General features: G+C 46.9%; 1 protein-coding gene across 1 annotated transcript; it reads left to right on the top strand.

Annotated features, from left to right (window-relative positions):
• Positions 1-8,148: 8,148 nt before the first annotated feature.
• Positions 8,149-20,624, top strand: ano3 (anoctamin 3). Its single transcript, XM_055649154.1, has 3 exons — positions 8,149-10,573; positions 13,145-13,202; positions 18,515-20,624. The coding sequence occupies exons 1-3, from the start codon at positions 10,492-10,494 to the stop codon at positions 18,687-18,689; spliced, it is 315 nt and encodes a 104-aa protein (XP_055505129.1). The 5' UTR covers positions 8,149-10,491; the 3' UTR covers positions 18,690-20,624.
• The last annotated feature ends 1,087 nt before the right edge of the window (positions 20,625-21,711 follow it).

Here is a 21,711-nt window from a genome sequence, read left to right as displayed (position 1 = left end):
GTGGCATGTGTTGTCACTAGCTCAGGCAGCTATAACTCAGGCCGCTCTCGTTTCTCTTTAGTTCTACAGTTTGGCTTCACCACCATATTTGTTGCTGCTTTCCCCCTCGCCCCCCTGCTCGCTCTTCTCAACAACATCATCGAGATACGTCGGGACACCTACAAGTTTGTCACACAGTGGAGGCGGCCTCTACCTGCAAGGGCCAAGGATATAGGTACTGCTGGACCTAACCTGCATTTTGACAATAAGTACAAAGGCGCAGACTATTTTCTAACTGGAGAGAGAATCCAGAAATCGGATGGTGTCTAGGGACTTGGGATTGCTGGTGCAGAACTCACCAATTTGCAAGTCGAATCGGTCATAAGGAAAGGAAATTCAATGCTAGCATTTATATCTGGAGGACAGGAATACAAAAACAGAGATGTAATGCTGAGGAATGAACTGCAGATGCTGGTTTAAACCGAAGATGGACACAAAATGCTGGAGTAACTCAGCGGGACAGGCAGCATCTCTGGAGAGAAGGAATGGGTGACGTTTCCGGTCGGTATGAGGAAGGGACTTGACCCGAAACGTCACCAATTCCTTCTCTCTAGAGATGCTGCCTGTCTCGCTGAGTTACTCCAGCTTGTTATGTCTATCTTCAATGTTATGCTGAGGCTCTATAAGGCTGCATTTGGAGTACTGTGAGCAAATTTGGGCCCCAGATCTGTGGAAAGATGTGCTGGCTCTGGAGAGGGTCCAGAGGAGGTTTACAAGAATGATTTCAGGGATGAGTACCTGTAGTTGGGATCGAACCGGGGTCTCTGGCGCTGTGAGGGAGCGGCTCCACCCGCTGCGCCACTGTGCCGCCCTGATGTAACAGTTCCAGTCTGTGTGTTTCACATTAAACAGGGAAATGTCTTAAGGGCCTGTCCCACTTGGCAATTTTTTCGGCGACTGCCGGCATCATATCAGTGTCGCCAAAAGATTTTGAGCATTTCAAAATCCAGCACCGACAAAAGAAATGTTGCGACTCTTGAAAAAACACAGCGCGCCAATACGTCATCACACCACGTATTTTTCGGTGACCTGACACGTCAGTCAATGATGCCGGCAGTCGCCGAAAAAATCACCAAGTGAATCTCCCTTTCATCTTCTCCATTTTGAAAGTCAAGCTCTCTCTCGTGTTGAGATTCACTGTTGTCCCTGCACCTGAGGCACATCCTTCCTCTCGGCATAATTACATCCTGCCTTGCACTCATTTAGGATTTGGTTTTAGGCTCATTACCGTCACCTGTACCGAGATACGGAGAAACACTTTGTTTTAGTTTAGAGCTACGGTGTGGGAAACGGCCATAGAGGCACAGTGTGATACAGCGTGGAAACAGGCCCTTCGGCCCAACTTGCCCACATCGCCCAACATGTACCATCTCCACTAGTCCCACCTTGGACCATATCCCTCCAAACCTGTCCTATCCATGTACCTGTCTAACTGTTTCTTAAACATTGGGATAGCCCTAACCTCAACTACCTCCTCTGGCAGCTTGTTCCATACACCCACCACCCCTTGTGTGAAAAAGTTACCCCTCAGATTCCTATTAAATCTTTCCCCTTCACCTTAAATCTGTCCTCTGGCCCTCAATTCCCCTACTCTGGGCAAGAGACTCTGTGCATCTACCCGATCTATTCCTCTCATGATTTTGAACACCTCTATAAGGTCACCCCTCATCCTCCTGTGCTCCATGGAATAGAGACCCAGACTACTCAACCACTCCCTATAGCTCACACCTTCTAGTCCTGGCAACATCCTCGTAAATCTTCTCTGTGTCCTTTCCAGCTTGACAATATGTCTCCTATAACATGGTGCCCAGAATTGAACACAATATCCTAAATGCGGCCTCACCAACGTCTTATACAACTGCAACCTTAGTCCTGTGATCAAAGTGTTTTAGGATCCAATTATCTTCAGATGTTTTCAACAGGACCTTACTTCCACCGTAAGACCAGAAGTGGATATGTTTTGTTTCATTTATTGTCACGTGTACCGAGGTACAGTGAAAAGCTTTTTTGTTGCGTGCTATCCTCTCAGCGGAGAGACTGTACAGGGGATCTTATTGAAACATATAAGATTATTATGGGGATTGGACATGGTAGAGGCTGGAAATATGTTCCCGATGTTGGGGGAGTCCAGAACCAGTGGCCACAGTTTAAGAATAACGAGTAAGCCATTTAGAACGGAGACGAGGAAACACTTTTTCTCACAGAGAGTTGTGAGTCTGTGGAATTCTCTGCCTCAGAGGCCGGTTCTCTGGATGCTTTCAAGAGAGAGCTAGATAGGGCTCTTAAAGATAGCGGAGTCAGGGAATATGGGGAGAAGGCAGGAATGGGGTACTGATTGTGGATGATCAGCCATGATCACATTGAATGGCGGTGTTAGCTCAAAGGGCCGAATGGCCTACTGCTGCACCTATAGTCTATTGTCTATTGTCTGTACTTTACAATGATATGAAACACCTCAATGTATAGAACGAAGGAACTGCAGATGCGGCTTTACCAAGGAAAGACACAGAGTGCTGGAGTAACTTTAGTGGTTCACCAATCCATGTTCTCCACAGATGCTGCCTGACCCGCTGAGTTACTTCTTTTTACCACTAGAGAGAGCTCTAACACTGAACTATCCCTGAGCTTTTGCAGTATGTGATACATGGCCACCAGATGACGACCTTCACATCAAACTAAATCATATTGAAAGCTGTAATTTTCAGAAATGGATCTCAATGATCGACAAAGTTCAAAGTGCCGAACTTGATGCCATATCCTTCTTTGACACCAATCGTTGAGGAATTGTTTCTGCCTGCAGCAGCCCCACACATCGGCGAGACCAAACGCAGGCTCGGCGATCGTTTCGCTGAACACCTCCGCTCAGTCCGTCTTAACCTACCTGATCTCCCGGTTGCTCAGCACTTCAACTCCCCCCTCCCATTCCCAATCTGACCTTTCTGGCCTGGACCTCCTCCAGTGTCAGAGTGAGGGCCACCGCAAATTGGAGTAACAGCACCTCATATTTTGCTCGGGTAGCTTACACCCCAGCAGTATGAACATTGACTTCTCCCTCCTTCCCCTTCCCCTTCCCAGTTCTCCCACTAGTCTTACTGTTTCCACTAAATTCAATCTCTGTCCCGCCCCCTCCCCCGACATCAGTCTGAAGAAGGGTCTCAACCCGAAACATCACCCATTCCTTCTCTCCAGAGATGCTGCCTCACCCGCTGAGTTACTCCAGCATTTTGTGTCTACCTTTCATTTCCAAATGCCTTAATTCAGATTCAGATTCAGATTCAATTTTAATTGTCATTGTCAGTGTACAGTACAGAGACAAAGAAATGCATTTAGCATCTCACTTGAAGAGCGACATAGCAAACGATTTGAATAAATAATAATAAGTGTCCGGGGGGGGAGGGGGGGGTGGGTGGGTGATTGGCAGTCACCGAGGTACGTTGTTCAGTAGAGTGACAGCCGCCGGAAATTCCACACTCTTGTCCAGTACCTGCCCATCTACTTCCTCAACTCTTCAATAACTTTCAGTTATTAATTCCCATTGCTGCATCTCTACCATGGACACCCATTCCCTCTCTAATCATAGCTTGGATAGAGTGGATGTGGAGAGGATGTTTCCACTTGTGGGCGAGTCTAGGACTAGAGGGCACAGCCTCAGAATTTTTGGATGTTCTTTTAGCAAGGAGATGAGGAGGAATTTATTTAGTCAGAGGGTGGTGAATCTGGGGAATTATTTGCCACAGAAGGCTGTAGAGGCCAAGTGGCCATTGTTATGGCAGAGATAGAAACAGTAGATTATTAGTACGGGTGTCGGAGGATATGGGGAGAAAGCTGGAGAATGGGGTGAGATGGAAAGATAGATCAGCCAAGATTGAATGGCGGAGTAAGCTTGATAGGCTGAATGGCCATATTCTGCACCTATCTCTTATGATCTCTGCACCTCCCTCCCCAACCAGGAAGGTCTCAATGTCTTCCTGTTCTTCCTTGATCTGAGACTGACTGATTTACTCCAGCACTCTGAAACGTCGCCTGTCCACATTCTCCACAGATGCTGCCTGACCCGCTGTGTTACTCCAGCACTCTGTGAAACGTCACCTATCCATGTTCTCCACAGATGCTGCCTGACCCGCTGAGTTACTCCAGCATTCTGTGAAACGTCACCTACCCACATTCTCCACAGATGCTGCCTGACCCGCTGAGTTACTCCAGCGCTCTGTGAAACGTCACCTCTCCATGTTCTCCACAGATGCTGCCTGACCCGCTGAGTTACTCCAGCACTTTTTTCTGTCTGTTTTTGGTGTAAGCCAGCATCTGCAGTTCCTATTTATTACAGCAACTAAACATCTTTCATTGTATGAAGTTTATTTTTGTCTTGTTACAGCCACAGTATTTCTGGAGTTTTGGAAAAGGCGGAGAGTGGTCCTGACTTATAACTGGGATCTAATTGACTGGGAAGAAGAGGAGGTGAGGAGGATGCTCATCGCCTGTCGTTTAAGTGAGATAGCTAGAGTGTGGCCCTGACCTCCCATCTACCTCATGCGAGACCTTTGGACTTTCTTTCATTGGACTTTAGAGACATGGACTCATAGAGTGACACGTCAAGTCCACTTTATTTGTCACAAACACATACAAGATGTACAGTGAAATGAAAGTGGCGATACCTGCGGGATTTTTGCAGAACAACAGAACAGAACCAGTATTTACATTAAGAAATATATACAACAGTAAATTTGACCCTGGTGAGATCAGAGTTTGCAGTCCTGATGGCCTGTGGGAAGAAACTCCGTCTCATTCTCGCTGTTTTCGCAGCAGAGGTGCTTGTCTGAAGGTAGCAGCTGGAACAGGCCCTTCAGCCCAACTTGCCCACGCCGACCAACATGTCCCATCCACACTGGTCCCACCTGCCCACGTTTGGCCCAAATACCCCCCTCTGCTGGTATAAACCAGCATCTACAGATCCTTCCCACACATTATGAAAGGAGGTGTATATTTGCACCGGTGAATGTTGTTCCCTTTGTCCTTTAAGCGGGCACTGTGGATGGCTCGATTGTATTCATTTACAGCCTTTCATTGGACAGGATAGCACGCAAGCAAAGGCTTTTCACTGTACCTCAATGCAGGTGACAATAGTAAGCAAAACCAAGCTGAGGGGCTGTACGGTGGCACAGAGGTAGAGTTGCAGCCTTACAGCGCCAGAGTCCCCGGTTCGATCCCGACTACGGGCGCTCTCCGTATGGAGTCTGTACGTTCTCCCCGTGACCTGCGTGGGTTTTCTCCGAGATCCTCGGTTTCCTCCCACACGCCCGAGACGTGCAGGTTTTGTAGGCTAATTGGCTTCAGTTTAAATGTAAATTGCCCCTAGTGCGTGTTGGATAGTGTTGGTGCGGGGGGATCGTAGATCGGCGCGGACCCGGTGGTCTGATTCCGCGCTGTATCTCTGAAACTTAAACTTAAAAACTAAAGATGCAGCTTAAATGGTTCTTCTTTCTTTGATAGGAAGAACTTCGTCCCCAGTTCGAAGCCAAGTATTCCAAGAAGGAGCGTCTAAACCCCATCACGGGCAAACCGGAACCGTCCCAGCCCTTTGTCGACAAACTTAGCCGTCTCCTGGTGTCTGTCTCAGGAATATTCTTCATGGTGGGTCCGTGATCTCCACGCTTTGTTTCATAGAAACATAGAAAATAGGTGCAGGAGTAGGCCATTCGGCCCTTCGAGCCTGCACCGCTATTCAATATGATCATGGCTGAGCATCCAACTCAGTATCCTGTACCTGCCTTCTCTCCATACCCTCTGATCCCTTTAGCCACAAGGACCACATCTAACTCCCTCTTAAATATAGCCAATGAACTGTGGCCTCAACTACCTTCTGTGGCAGAGAATTCCACAGATTCACCACTCTCTGTGTGAATTTTTTTTTTCTCATCTCGGTCCTAAAAGATTTCCCCCTTATCCTTAAACTGTGACCCCTTGTTCTGGACTTCCCCCACATCAGGAATAATCTTCCTGCATCTAGCCTGTCCAACCACTTAAGAATTTTGTAAGTTTTTATAAGATCCCCCCTCAATCTTCGTTGAAGCCAACTCATTGTCAGCTGGTGGGGAAAAGATGCCACGCCTTTAATCCCCATGCAAACGACCTCTGACATTTTTTTAGCATACGGGCGCTCTTGCAAATCACAATCACTACAAGATTCAACGCCTGACTCTTGTAGTTCGATCTAGCAGACCGCCCTGGAGAGGGGCGGGGAAATAAAATATTGACAAAGAGGACCTGGATCTTATTGAAACATATAAGGTTATTAAGGGCTTGGACATGCTAGAGGCAGGAAACATTTTCCCGATGTTGGGGGAACCAGGCCCACAGTTTAAAAATAAGGGATTGGCCATTTAGAAAGGAGACAAGGAAACATTTTTTCTCACAGAGTTGTGAGTGTGGAAGTGCGGCCTCTACTCCTGCAACTACTGTCTATTGTCTGTACGGAGTTTGTGCGTTCTCCCCGTGACCTGCGTGGGTTTTCTCCGGGATCTTCGGTTTCCTCCCACACTCCAAAGACGTGCAGGTTTGTAGGTTAATTGGCTTGGTGTAAATGTAAATGGTCCACAGTGTGTGTAGGATAGTGTTAGCGTGCGGGCATCGCTGATCGGTGCCGACCCGGTTTCCACACTGTATCTCTAAACAAAACAAAACTAAAATACTAACATTAAAGAGAGCACGGATTTATGTTCACAAATAAATCTGCACAGAGCTGCAACATTTATTATGTTAAACACATTACATTTCTATCTTTTATTTCTGCTGTCGAGGTTTATGAAAGAGTTGCAAGGGTGCTGACCAACTGGGGTGAGTAAATGTCCTTATTGAAAAACTTACTTAAAAGACGCATCATGTTTTAAGTTTATTTTATCGCATAAAATAATAATTTTTAAAAAAAATGTATAATTAATTAAAAATAAATGATTCTCGTATGAATTAAAGTACGTGTATCCCCCCCCCCCGTCAAGGAGTTTACAAGCATGAGGGGGGGGGCCTCATTGAAACGTACACAACAGTGAAAGGCCTGGATAGAGTGGATGTGGAGAGGATGTTTCCACTAGTGGGAGAATCAAGGACTAGAGATCACAGCCTCAGAATTAAAGGACGTTCTTTTAGGAAGGAGATGAGAAGTGTCACGAGAGCAGTCGGGAGCAGCAGTCAGACATTGCGGGAAACCAGAGAGGAAATTACAGGAGCACTGGTTGAAATCGTCCTTAAATACAGGAGATAGCAATGTTACAAAATTTTGAGATTTAAAAAATCAAGTCTGCAATTTATCCCATCAGATAAAGCATAACAATAAGTTTAATTTGACACCAAATTCACTTTCATATCTCAAGTATTAAAAAAGTTATGACAATTTTCATACTCGGAAATTAGCATCTTGTTCCCTATTGATTTTCAATGGACATTACAAAAAAGCTGTGATCTTGGATAGTCAAAAGCCCATTTCTTAAGGAAAGATTAACATTTTTAAATAGCCTAAGTGTCCAAAGATTATTCACAAATAATTCACAATATAACATGATTTTTATATCTAATTTACATTAATTTATAGGCCAAATGGAAGGAATTTAGTGTTCAATTGCTGTAAATAAATGCCCATTTAAATCGGCTTTCTAGTGGGTTCATGTGGAACGCGGTGGTTTAGAACGTTGACATCGCGCTGGATTAGTGCCCTCAAATGCCGAGAAAAATACTGCGGGATATAAAAAGCCCAAAATGAACTACTCGCTATAGATAACTTGATATTCAGGGTTATATATATGCCCCATTTAATGTAAAAATAAGGTACATACCTTTAATTGTTTGCTTTATAAAACCCTGGGGCTGCGAGAGGTTGCGGAATGAGACAGTAATTTAAAAACTATTAGAACTATATTATCGAGGCCTATAAAACTAATAATACCTTTTGCGACCGGGTCTTGCAGCGATTTTTCGTTAATGATTTACTAGGCTGAACATGTGCGATTAGTACAACCTAGTAAAAATCGCGTTTTAAACCCGCCCCCTACAAACAGAGCCAAAATCGCGCACATGGCTGAGGGCAGATTCCCAATGACGATTCAGGTAGGTTTTGTAACATACCTACAGGAGAGGTGCCAGAGGATTGGAGGGTGGCAAATGTTGTGCCTCTTTTCAAGAAGGGCTGCAGGGAAAATGCTGGGAACTATAGGCCGGTGAGCTTAACATCTGTAGTTGGTAAGTTACTGGAGAGTATTATGAGGGATGGGATATACAGGCATTTGGATGGGCAAGGGCTGATTTGGGATAGTCAGCATGGTTTTGTACGTGGGAGGTCGTGTCTCACAAATCTGATTGATTTTTTTGAAGACGTGACCAAAAAGGTTGATGAGGGCAGAGCTGTAGATGTTGTGTACATGGACTTCAGTAAGGCATTCGACAAAGTTCCGCATGGTAGGTTGCTCTGGAAGGTTAGATTGCATGGGATCCAAGGAGAGATAGCAGAATGGATGGCAAATTGGCTTCATGGAAGGAAGCAGAGGGTGATGGTGGAAGGTTGCTTCTCAGGCTGGAGGCCTGTAACTAGTGGTGTGCCACAGGGTTCGGTGTTGGGCCCGTTACTGTTTGTCATCTACATCAATGATTTGGATGAGAACATACAGGGCAAAATTAGCAAGTTTGCTGATGATACAAAAGTTAGTGGTTTTGCAGATAGTGAAGATGGTTGTGAACGATTGCAGCAGGATCTGGATCAATTGGCCAGGTGGGCGGAGGAATGGTTGATGGAATTTAATACAGAGAAGTGTGAGGTGTTGCATTTTGGGACGGCGAACATGGGCAGGACCTACACAGTGAATGGTAGGCCTCTGGGTAGTGTTGTAGAGCAGAGGGATCTAGGAGAACAGATGCATGGTACCTTGAAGGTCGAGTCGCAGGTAGATAAGGTGGTCAAAAAGCCTTTTGGCACTTTGGCCTTCATCAGTCAGAGTATTGAGAATAGAAGTTGGAAGGTCATGTGGCAGTTGTATAAGACGTTGGTGAGACAGCATCTAGAGTGTTGTGTTCAGTTCTGGGCACCATGTTATAGGAAAGATGTTGTCGAGCTTGAAAAGGTTCAGAGATGATCAACCACTAATCTAAACTACATTCATGGTGTCCAGCAATTAATATTTGGGGTTAGAAATGGGGTTAGAAATGAGAATATTGCTAATTGTCTTGTGAATTCACTTATCATCTCAGAAAGGTTTTTTTGAAGGGCCTTTTGAAAGCTTTGCTTGAAAACCTTGAAAGGGTTCAGAAAAGATTTACGAGGATGTTGCCAGGACTAGAGGGTGTGAGCTATAGGGAGAGGTTGAGTAGGTTGGGTCTCTATTCCATAGGAGGATGAGGGGTGATCTTATAGAGGTGTACAAAATCATGAGAGGAATAGATCGGGTAGAGTCTCTTGCCCAGAGTAGGGGAATCGAAGACCAGAGGACATAGGTTCAAGGTGAAGGGGAAAAGATTTAATAGGAATCTGAATCTTTTTCACACAGAGGGTGATGGGTGTGTGGAACGAGCTGCCAGAGCAGGTAGTTGAGGCTGGGACTATCCCAACGTTTAAGAAACAGTTGGACAGGTACATGGACAGGACAAGTTTGGAGGGATATGGACCAGGTGCAGGCAAGTGGGACTAGTGTAACTGGGACATTGTTGGCCGGTGTGGGCGAGTTGGGCTGAGGGCCTGTTTCCACACTGTATCACTCTATGACTAGGAGAAATTTCTTTAGTCAGAGGGTGGTGAATCTGTGGAACTCATTGCCACAGGCGGCTGTGGAGGCCAAGGCAATGGATATATTTAAGGCAGAGATAGATCGATTCTTGATTAGTACGGATGTCAGGGGTTATGGAGAGAAGGCAGGAGAACGGAGTTAGGAGGGAGAGATAGATCAGCCATGATTGAATGGCGGAGTAGACTTGATGGGCCGAATAGCCTAATTCTACTCCTATCACTTATGACCTTATGACCTTGTGACTTACAGAGCACCCACGCACGGAGTCAGAATGGGAGAACAGCTTTGCCTTGAAGATGTTCCTCTTTGAGTTTGTCAATCTCAACAGCTCCATCTTCTATGTTGCTTTCATTCTCGGCAGGTGAGTCAAGAGTCGGGAGTGTTTTATTGTCATGTGTCCCAGACAGAACAATGACATTCTTACTTGCAGCAGCACAACACAATGTGTAAACATAGTACACTGGGAACAGTATTATAAACGGGAGAAAAACAAATTCAGTGTGTGAATATACAGTACACACATACTCACAAATGCAAATATATCATCTATATTGGAAGGAACTGCAGATGCTGGTTTAAACCGAAGATAGACACACGATGCTGGAGTAACTCAGCGGGTCAGGCAGCATCTCTGAAGAGATGGAATGGGTGACGTTTCGGGTCGAGACCCTTCTTCAGTGATGTGGAGATGGCGGAGGGGCGGGAACCTGCCCCTCCTCCACATCAGTCTGAAGAAGGGTCTCGACGTCAGTCTGAGGAAGGGTCGTCAGGTAGGCATCGTGGCATTTACACTAGCAACCCAGCCACTTCTCTGCAGGAGATGAGAACAAAAGTGGACACAGAGTGCTGCAGTAACACTAGCCCCACCTGCCTGCGTTTGGCCCACATCCCTCCAAACCTGTCCTATCCATGTACCTGTAGAAATGTTTTTTTAAACGTTATGATAGTACCTGCCTCAACTACAGGATAAAGGGAATCATGTTTACTGCAAGATAAAGTCCAGTAAAGTCCGATTAAAGATAGTGCGAGGGTGATAGATAGTGAGATTAAAGTAGATAGTAGCTCAGAAGAGGGAGTGGCCAGGGTGAGACTGGTCCTTGATGATGCCGCTGGCCTTTGCTGTTTGCCTTGGATACTATTTGATAACAGCTGGGACGAAACTCCCTCTCTTCTCCCCTCCTCCATCAGGCAAAAGGTACAGAAATGTGTAAACGCACGCCTCCAGATTCAGGGACAGTTTCTTCCCAGCTGTTATCAGGCAACTGAACCATCCTACCACAACCAGAGAGCAGTGCTGAACTACTATCTACCTCATTGGTGACTCTCAGACTATCCTTGATCAGACTTTACTGGCTTTACCTTGCACTGAACGTCATTCCCTTATGTATCTGTACAGTGTGGACGGCGCGATTGTAATCATGTATTGTCTTTCCGTTGACTGGTTAGCACGCAACAAAAGCTTTTCACTGTACCTCGGTACACGTGACAATAAACTCAACTGAAACTGAAAATGTCCCTGAATCTGGAGGTGTGTGTTTTCACACTTCTGTCCCACATGCCCTGATGGGAGAGGGGAGAAGAGGGAGTGACCGGGGTGCAATTGGTCCTCGATTATGCTGCTGGCCTTTGCTGGCAACCTTGGATACCCTTTGATAACAGCTGGCAAGAAACTGCCCCTGAATCTGGAGGTGTGCCTTTTCAGAAGTGGTTTGTAAGTTGCTGCAATCATTCATATTTCTGGGCCCTATTGTGGGTGAAGGAAGTCGAGTCACGTGAGAGTGGTAAAGTGGTTGAACGAGTGGATGTTAAATAATTTAGCGCTGCAGTGGGGAATACCACTCAGCTGGCACATGGACTGTAGGCAGGAAAAGCTCGGCCGATGTCTCTGTTATTTCACTGACTCGTAGCTGCTCAATTGTTCCCTGACCCTCCCAATCTTTGCTCATCCCCAATCCTTTCCACTCGTCACTTTCGAAACATAGAAACATGGAAAAATAGGTGCAGGAGTAGGCCATTCAGCCCTTCGAACCAGCACCGCCATTCAATATGATCATGGCTGATCATCTAAAATTAGTACCCTGTTCCTGTTTTTTCTGGATACTTTCAAGAGAGAGCTAGATAGGGCTCTTAAAGATAGCGTAGTCAGGGGATATGGGGAGAAGGCAGGAACGGGGTACTGATTGGGGATGATCAGCCATGATCACGTTGAATGACGGTGCTGGCTCGAAGGGCCAAATGGCCTACTCCTGCACCTATTGCCTATTGTCTAACTCTCTAGAAAACAATCAGTGAATTGGCCTCCACTGCCTCTGTGGCAGAGAATTCCACAGATTCACAACTCTCTGGGTGAAAAGGTTTTTCTTATCTGAGTCCTAAATGGCCGACCCTTTATTTTTAAACTGTGTGACCCCTGGTTCTGAACTCCCCCAACATGGGGAACATTTTTCCTGCATATAGCCTGTCCAATCTTTTAAGAATTTTATATGTTTCTATAAGATTTTCCTCTCATCCTTCTAAATTCCAGTGAATATAAGCCCAGTCGACCCACTCTTTCATCATATGTCAGTCCCACCATCCCGGGAATTAACCTGGTGAACCTACGCTGCACTCCCTCATGTTTTATTTTTCAGATACATTGTGTTTTTATGACTGTCGGCAGATCAATTTCCCTCCTGGGATAAAGTTCTATCGCATTGTATCGTACATCCTAAAGTAAAGGCATTTAATCCCAGTTTGGGTTTAAATGTATGAATCATACTTAGAATAGTTACGTCAAGAGTCAATTGTGTTTTATTGCCATAGTTTTTAGTTTAGTTTAGAGATACAGCGTGGACACAGGCCCTTCGGCCCACCGACTCCACGCCGACCAGCGATCCCCGTCCACTAACACTATCCTACACACACCAGTGACAATTTACATGTACGGCAAGCCAATTAACTTACAAACTTGCACGTCTTTGCAGTTGGGAGGAAACCGAAAATCTCGGCAAAAATCCACGCAGGTCACGGGGAGAACGTACAAACTCCGTACAGACAGCAGCTGTAGCCGGGATCGAACCCGGGTCTCTGGCGCTGTGAGGCAGCAGCTCTATCGCTGATTTCGTTTAGCTCATTCATGTAATCTGCACCGAGGTACAGTCAATAGCTTTTGTTTGCATGCTGTCCAGTCAAATAGAATACTGTACGTGACAGCACCCGTAGTCGGGATCGAACCCGGCTCGATTATCATTACGCTGGCTGGTTAGCACGCTTTTCACTGTATTGCAGTACACGTGACAATTGCCTAACTAACTATCTAACTAACTAACTAACTAACTAATATCTCCTGTTGTGTTGGGCAGGTTTGCAGGGCGGCCTGGAGCCTATGCCAAGCTGTTTCACCGATGGAGACTGGAAGAGGTAAAGCAACGATCATTTCTATCGCTATTTGGCTCACTGTTGTTATAATAACACATGCAAGTTTATTTTCACAGGATCAAAAGATCATAAGTGATGGGAGTAGAATTATGCCCCTGTCCCACTTAGGAAACCTGAACGGAAACCTCTGGAGACTTTGCGCCCCACCCAAGGTTTCCGGGGGTTGCAGGTGGTTGCCAGAGGTTGCAGGTAGTGGAGACTGACAAAAACCTCCAGGAACCACCAGGAACCGCATGGAAACCTTGGTGGGGCGCAAAGTCTCCTGAGGTTTCCGTTCAGGTTTCCTAAGTGGGACAGGGGCATAAGGCCCAATGGCCCATCAAGTCTACTCCACCATTCAATCATGGCTGATCTATCTCTCCCTCCTAACCCCATTCTCCTGCCTTCTCCCCGTAACCCCTGTCACCCGTACTAATCAAAAATCTATCCATCTTTGCCTAAAATATAGCCACTGACTTCAAGATTCAAGAGAATTTATTGTCATGTGTCTGAGATAGGACAATGAAATTCTTGCTTTGACTTGGCCTCCACAGCTTTCTATGGCAGACAATTCCACAGATTCACCACCCTCAAAAGAAATTCCTCCTCATCTCCTTCCGAAAAGAACGTCAATAGACTATAGGTGCAGGAGTAGGCCATTCGGCCCTTCCAGCCAGCACCGCCATTCAATGTGATCATGACTGATCATCCCCAATCTGTACCCTGTTCCTGCCTTCTCCCCATATCTCCTGACTCCTCTATCTTTAAGAGCCCTATCTAGCTCTCTCTTGAAAGTATCCAGAGAACCCGCCCTCAGAGGCCTTGAATTCTGAGGCTATGACCTCTAGTTCTAGACTTTCCCACAGGTGGCAACATCCTCTCCGTATCCAATCCACCCAAGCCTTGCACTATTCTTTTATTTTAGTTGACATTTTTGATTGATTGCAAAGGCACAGCATTAGAACTAGACCATTCGGCCCACCGAGCCCATGCTGTCCATCGATCACCTGTTTACACTAGTTCCGTGTGTAGGAACGAACTGCAGATGCTGGTTTAGACCGAAGATAGACACAAAATGCTGGTGTAACTCAGCGGGACAGGCAGCATCTCAGGAAAAAGGAATGGGTGACGTTTCGGGTCGAGGCCCTTCTTCAGACTGAGTGTCAGGGAGGAGGGAAACAAGAGATATTGATGGTAAATAGAACAAATAAATGAAACCTATGTAAAATGCACCAATGATCAAGAAAGTTTGAGCCCACAAAGGTCCATTGGTGGCTGTGGGGTAGGTGAAACTCAACAGGGCGACAGTCAAACTAGTATTTTCTCATCCAATCCCTACACACTACTCACCACATGCCAAAGACGTGCAGGTTTGAAGGTTAATCGACACTCTGTAAGTTGCCCCTGGTGAGTTGGGAATGGATCAGAAGGTGGGATAACATAGAACAATTTGAACACGTGATCGATGGCCAGCGTGGACTTGGTGGGCCGAAGGGCCTCTTTCCATGCTGTCTCTATCAATCAATTAAATTAAGTTGTGGGGGGGGGGGGTGTTTTGGTGGACAGTACTTACCTACATCTGCAGAAAAAGACACAGAGTGCTGGAGTAACTCAGCGGGTCAGGCAGCATCTGTGGAGAACATGGATAGGTAATGTTTCACAGAGTGCTGGAGTAACTCAGCGGGTCAGGCAGCATCTGTGGAGAGTGGAGAACATGGATAGGTGACGTTTCACAGAGTGCTGGAGTAACTCAGCGGGTCAGGCAGCATCTGGGGAGAACATGGATAGGTAACGTTTCACAGAGTGCTGGAGTAACTCAGCGGGTCAGGCAGCATCTGGGGAGAACATGGATAGGTAACGTTTCACAGAGTGCTGGAGTAACTCAGCAGGTCAGGCAGCATCTGTGGAGAACATGGATAGGTGATGTTTCGGGTCGGGACCCTTCTTCCGCCTACTCATGTTCTATTAATGGCCTTATCCATGTTCTCCAGAGATGCAACCTGACCTACTGAGTTACTCCAGCACTTTGTACCTTTTTTAACTGGTATCTGCAGTTACTTGTGTCTATCTATATCTGCAGCGGGTTTGAATGTACAGTTGTCTTCCTGTGTGTTCTGCTCAATCTAATAGCGGCACGGTGGCGCAGCGGTAGAGTTGCTGCCTCACAGCACCAGAGAACCCGGTTCCATCCCGACTACGGGTGCTGTCTGTACGGAGTTTGTAAGTTCTCCTGCGTGGGTTTTCACCGGGTGCTCCGGTTTCCTCCCACACTCCAAAGACGTGCGGTTTCGTAGGCTAATAGTCATCTGTAAAATTGTCCCTAGAGTGTGCAGAACAGTGCAAGTGTGCGGGGATCGCTGGTCAGCATGGACTCGGTGGGCCGAAGGGCCTGTTTCCATGCGGTGTCTTTTACTTTCGTTTAGAGATACAGCATTGAAACAGGCCCTTCGGCCTGAGTCCACGCCGACCAGGGATCAGTTCTATCCTACACACTGAGTACAACTTACAGAAACCAATTAGTCTACACCCCTGCACGCGTTTTGAGTGTGGGAGGAAACCAGAGCTCCTGGAGGAAACCCACGCAGCCGGCTATTTGCGCGCTGGCCCCAGAAACAGAACTACAATCACATATTACAATCGCTCCACACTCTTCAATATTCTTATTTTAACTATGATCCCTTATCATAGAAACATAGAAAATCGGTGCAGGAGTAGGCCATTCGGCCCTTCGAGCCTGCACCGCCATTCAATATGATCATGGCTGATCATCCAACTCGGTATCCCATCCCTGCCTTCTCTCCATATCCCCTGATCCCTTTAGCCACAAGGGCCACATCTAACTCCCTCTTAAATATAGCCAATGAACTGGCCTCAACTTTTACCTTCTGTGGCAGAGAATTCCAGAGATTCAACACTTTCTGTGTAAAAAATGATTTTCTCATCTCGGTCCTAAAAGACTTCCCTCTTATCCTTAAACTGTGACCCCCTAGTTCTGGACTTCCCCAACACCGGGAACAATCTTCCTGCATCTAGCCTGTCCAACCCCTTAAGAATTTTGTAAGTTTCTATAAGACCCCCCCTCAATCTTCTAAATTCTAGCGTGTACAAGCCGAGTCTATCCAGTCTTTCTTCATATGAAAGTCCTGCCATCTCAGGAATCAGTCTGGTGAACCTTCTCTGTACTCCCTCTATGGCAAGAATGTCTTTCCTCAGATTAGGAGACCATGTATCTGTACACTGTGAGTGGCTGGATTGTAATCATGTGTTGTCTTTCCGCTGGTTAACACGCAACAAAAGGCTTTTCACTGCACCTGTGGCAATAAACTAAACTGTATGGAACAGTACAGACTCCGTACAGAGGTAGGTCCCGCGGTGGGGATCGAACCCGGGTCCCTGGCGCTGCAAGCGCAGTAAAGCAGCGACTCGCCCTTTGACGTGCAAAACGCTGAACCGTTGCCTTGTTCTTGCTGCTGTGTCATCCTAGCGGCTGCCTGATCGACCTGTGTATGCAGATGGGCATCATCATGGTGCTGAAGCAAATGTGGAACAACTTCATGGAGCTCGGATACCCGTGAGATTTCTCTTTTAGAAACATCAAAAATAGGTGCAGGAGGAGGCCATTCGGCCCTTCGAGCCAGCACCGCCATTCATTGTGATCATGGCTGATCATCCTCAGTCAATAACCCGTGCCTGCCTTCTCCCCATATCCCTTGACTACACTAACCCCTAGAGCTCAATCTAACTCTCTCTTAAATCCATCCAGTGACTTGGCCTCCACTGCCCTCTGTGGCAGGGAATTCCACAAATTCACAACTCTCTGGGTGAAAAAGTTTTTTCTAACCTCAGTCTTAAATGACATCCCCTTTACTCTAAGACTGTGGCCCCTGGTTCTGGACTCGCCCAACATTGGGAATATTTTCCCTGCATTTATCCTCGGCTGCCTGGTAAAACCAACCTGCGGGGCTGAACAAGCCAAATTATCCATGAACTCGGTTAGCAGGGAGAGATAGATCAGCCGTGATAGAATGGCGGAGTAGACCTGATGGGCCGAGTGGCCTGATTCTGCTCCTATCACGCCTCCCCTGTCCACCTTTGTTTGATTTGCTGATTTTGGGGACAATATCAAAGAATGTGCATCTTCGGGTTTATTTTGTGATTTTCTTTCCTTATATAAAAGCAGTTCTGATCCGCATGACGATCTGACCAGCGCGCGGTTGCAGGAGATGGGAACATTCGGCTTGAACGTTTGTTCCAATTGGCGACACACGTGCACTGTCGAGGTGAAGCCTGCTGCATGAGTTTACCTGGTTGTCTGCATTTGGCGTCACGGTGGCGCAGCGGGTAGAACTGCTGCCTCACAGCGCCAGAGACCCGGTTTTGAACCCGACTACGGGTGCTGTCTATACGGTGGTTGCACGTTCTTCCCGTAACCTGCGTGGGTTTTCTCCGAGATCTTCGGTTTCCTCCCACACTCCAGAGACGTGCAGGTTTGTAGGTTAATCGGCTTGGTGTAAATGCAAATTGTCCCTAGTGTGTGTAGGATGGTGTTAGTGTGCGGGGGGTCGCTGGTCGGAAATGTACCAAAGGGCCTGTTTCCTCGCTGTATCACCAAACTAAACTAACATTTCACTGTGCATCGGTGTGGCGTGTGACAAAAAAAGTTACGTTGAATTGTTCGGTTTAAGAAGGAACTGCAGATGCTGGAAAATCAAAGATAGACAAAAATGCTGGAGAAACTCAGCGGGTGCAGCAGCATCTATGGAGCGAAGGAAATAGGTGACGTCTCTGGTCGAGATCCTTCTTCAGACTGATGTGGAGGTGGGGGAGGGGCGGGAACTTCGAGCCAGCACTGCCAGCACCAGATACGTCACCTATTCCTTCCCGCCATAGATGCTGCCTCACCTGCTGAGTTTCTCCAGCATTTGTGTCTACCATTGAATTGCTATGCTGTCACTAAGAGCGTGTGTGTGTGTGTGTGTGTGTGTGTGTGCACGTGTGTGTACGTGTGTGTATGTGTGTGTGTGCGTGTGTGTGTGTGTGTGCGTGTGTGTGTGTGTGTGTGTATGCGTGTGTGTGTGTGTGCCTGTGCTTGTCTGTGTGCGTGTGTGCGTGTGCGTGTGTGTGTGCGTGTGCGTGTGCTGTGTGTGTGTGTGTGTGTGTGTGTGTGCGTGTGCCTGTGCTGTGTGTGTGTGCGTGCGTGTGTATGCGTGGGAACGAGGGAGAAATGGAATGAAAGGCAATTGCTGTCAAATATGAACATATTGTACAGAGTGGGTCTGAGCTCAGTCACTTCAATAATCCCTGGGCCAATGCAGATTGTTACAGAACTGGTGGTCACGGAGAAAGGTGAAGCGAGCCAGTCACGATGAGGCGAGCAAGTATTACCTACCTCAGTGGGAGCAAGATTGGAACCTGCAGCCTATGAACAACCATGGACTGGTAGACGAGTATCTGGAAATGGGTAAGTACCATAGAGTCATGGAGTCCTAGAGTGATACAGTGTGGAAACAGGCCCTCAGCCCAACTTGCCCACCCAGGCCAACTTGTCCCAGATACACCAGTCCCACCTGCCTGCGTTTGGCCCATATCCCTCCAAGTCTGTCCTATCCATGTACCAGTCTAACTGTTCCTTAAATGTTGGGATAGTCCCTGCCTCAACTACCTCATCTGGCAGCTCGTTCCATACACCCACCACCCTTTGTGTGAAGAAGTTACCCCTCAGATTCCAATTAAATCTTTCCCCTTCACCTTAAATCTGTCCTCTGGCCCTCAATTCCCCTACTCTGGGCAAGAGACTCTGTGCATCTACCCGATCTATTCCTCTCATGATTTTGAACACCTCTATAAGGTCACCCCTCATCCTCCTGTGCTCCATGGAATAGAGACCCAGACTACTCAACCACTCCCTATAGCTCACACCCTCTAGTCCTGGCAACATCCTCGTAAATCTTCTCTGTGTCCTTTCCAGCTTGACAATATGTCTCCTATAACATGGTGCCCAGAATTGAACACAATATCCTAAATGCGGCCTCACCAACGTCTTATACAACTGCAACCTTAGTCCTGTGATCAAAGTGTTTTAGGATCCAATTATCTTCAGATGTTTTCAACAGGACCTTACTTCCACCGTAAGACCAGAAGTGGATATGTTTTGTTTCATTTATTGTCACGTGTACTGAGGTACAGTGAAAAGCTTTTTTGTTGCGTGCTATCCTCTCAGCGGAGAGACTGTACAGGGGATCTTATTGAAACATATAAGATTATTATGGGGATTGGACATGGTAGAGGCTGGAAATATGTTCCCGATGTTGGGGGAGTCCAGAGCCAGTGGCCACAGTTTAAGAATAACGAGTAAGCCATTTAGAACGGAGACGAGGAAACACTTTTTCTCACAGAGAGTTGTGAGTCTGTGGAATTCTCTGCCTCAGAGGCCGGTTCTCTGGATGCTTTCAAGAGAGAGCTAGATAGGGCTCTTAAAGATAGCGGAGTCAGGGAATATGGGGAGAAGGCAGGAATGGGGTACTGATTGTGGATGATCAGCCATGATCACATTGAATGGCGGTGTTAGCTCAAAGGGCCGAATGGCCTACTGCTGCACCTATAGTCTATTGTCTATTGTCTGTACTTTACAATGATATGAAACACCTCAATGTATAGAACGAAGGAACTGCAGATGCGGCTTTACCAAGGAAAGACACAGAGTGCTGGAGTAACTTTAGTGGTTCACCAATCCATGTTCTCCACAGATGCTGCCTGACCCGCTGAGTTACTTCTTTTTACCACTAGAGAGAGCTCTAACACTGAACTATCCCTGAGCTTTTGCAGTATGTGATACATGGCCACCAGATGACGACCTTCACATCAAACTAAATCATATTGAAAGCTGTAATTTTCAGAAATGGATCTCAATGATCGACAAAGTTCAAAGTGCCGAACTTGATGCCATATCCTTCTTTGACACCAATCGTTGAGGAATTGTTTCTGCCTGCAGCAGCCCCACACATCGGCGAGACCAAGCGCAGGCTCGGCGATCGTTTCGCTGAACACCTCCGCTCAGTCCGTCTTAACCTACCTGATCTCCCGGTTGCTCAGCACTTCAACTCCCCCTCCCATTCCCAATCTGACCTTTCTGGCCTGGGCCTCCTCCAGTGTCAGAGTGAGGGCCACCGCAAATTGGAGGAACAGCACCTCATATTTTGCTCGGGTAGCTTCCACCCCAGCGGTATGAACATTGACTTCTCCCTCCTTCCCCTTCCCCTTCCCAGTTCTCCCACTAGTTTTACTGTTTCCACTAAATTCAATCTCTGTCCCGCCCCCTCCCCCGACATCAATCTGAAGAAGGGTCTCAACCCGAAACATCACCCATTCCTTCTCTCCAGAGATGCTGCCTCACCCGCTGAGTTACTCCAGCATTTTGTGTCTACCTTTCATAGAAACATAGAAATTAGGTGCAGGAGTAGGCCATTCGGCCCTTCGAGCCTGCACCGCCATTTAATATGATCATGGCTGATCATCCAACTCAGTATCCCGTACCTGCCTTCTCTCCATACCCTCCGATCCCCTTGGCCACAAGGGCCACATCTAACTCCCTCTTAAGGTTGTGTTGAGAAGGGGGCTGGTTACAAGGTTTTGTTGAAGAGAGGGAGATGTTTACAAGATTTAGTTGAGGAGAGGGGCAGGTTACAAGGTTGTGTGCTATGAGGGGGGCTGGTTACAAGGTTGTGTGTTACAGATGGGAATGGGGGAGGGGAGCAGTTCATCAGGTTGCGTGTTGTGAATGGTGGGCAGTTGCAATGTTGTGTTAGGGAGGGAGGAGGGGTTGCAAAGTTTCATTTCCAAATGCCTTAATTCCACACTCTTGTCCAGTACCTGCCCATCTACTTCCTCAACTCTTCAATCACTTTCAGTTATTAATTCCCATTGCTGCATCTCTACCATGGACACCCATTCCCTCTCTAATCATAGCTTGGATAGAGTGGATGTGGAGAGGATGTTTCCACTTGTGGGCGAGTCTAGGACTAGAGGGCACAGCCTCAGAATTTTTGGATGTTCTTTTAGCAAGGAGATGAGGAGGAATTTCTTTAGTCAGAGGGTGGTGAATCTGGGGAATTATTTGCCACAGAAGGCTGTAGAGGCCAAGTGGCCATTGTTATGGCAGAGATAGAAACAGTAGATTATTGATTAGTACGGGTGTCGGAGGTTATGGGGAGAAAGCTGGAGAATGGGGTGAGATGGAAAGATAGATCAGCCAAGATTGAATGGCGGAGTAAACTTGATAGGCTGAATGGCCAAATTCTGCACCTATCTCTTATGATCTCTGCACCTCCATCCCCAACCAGGAAGGTCTCAATGTCTTCCTGTTCTTCCTTGATCTGAGACTCACTGATTTACTCCAGCACTCTGTGAAACGTCGCCTATCCATGTTCTCCACAGATGCTGCCTGACCCGCTGAGTTACTCCAGCACTCTGTGAAACGTCACCTATCCATGTTCCCGCCCCTCCCCCATCTCCA

Source organism: Leucoraja erinacea, chromosome 18 (assembly GCF_028641065.1).
Source record: "Leucoraja erinacea ecotype New England chromosome 18, Leri_hhj_1, whole genome shotgun sequence".
NCBI lineage: Eukaryota > Metazoa > Chordata > Chondrichthyes > Rajiformes > Rajidae > Leucoraja > Leucoraja erinaceus.
The sequence above is the reverse complement of the archived record's forward strand: the minus strand, read 5'-3'. Positions and strand labels throughout refer to the sequence as shown.

What these genes read in the sequence shown, in the direction of transcription:
- ano3 (XM_055649154.1), top strand. Translation starts at nt 10,492, where the DNA reads ATGGCGGAGGGGCGGGAACCTGCCCCTCCTCCACATCAGTCTGAAGAA. An exon ending in GTCTGAGGAAGGGTCGTCAG is followed by an intron (nt 10,574 to 13,144) that starts GTAGGCATCGTG and finishes TGTGTTGGGCAG; the next exon opens with GTTTGCAGGGCGGCCTGGAG. An exon ending in ACCGATGGAGACTGGAAGAG is followed by an intron (nt 13,203 to 18,514) that starts GTAAAGCAACGA and finishes GGGCCAATGCAG; the next exon opens with ATTGTTACAGAACTGGTGGT.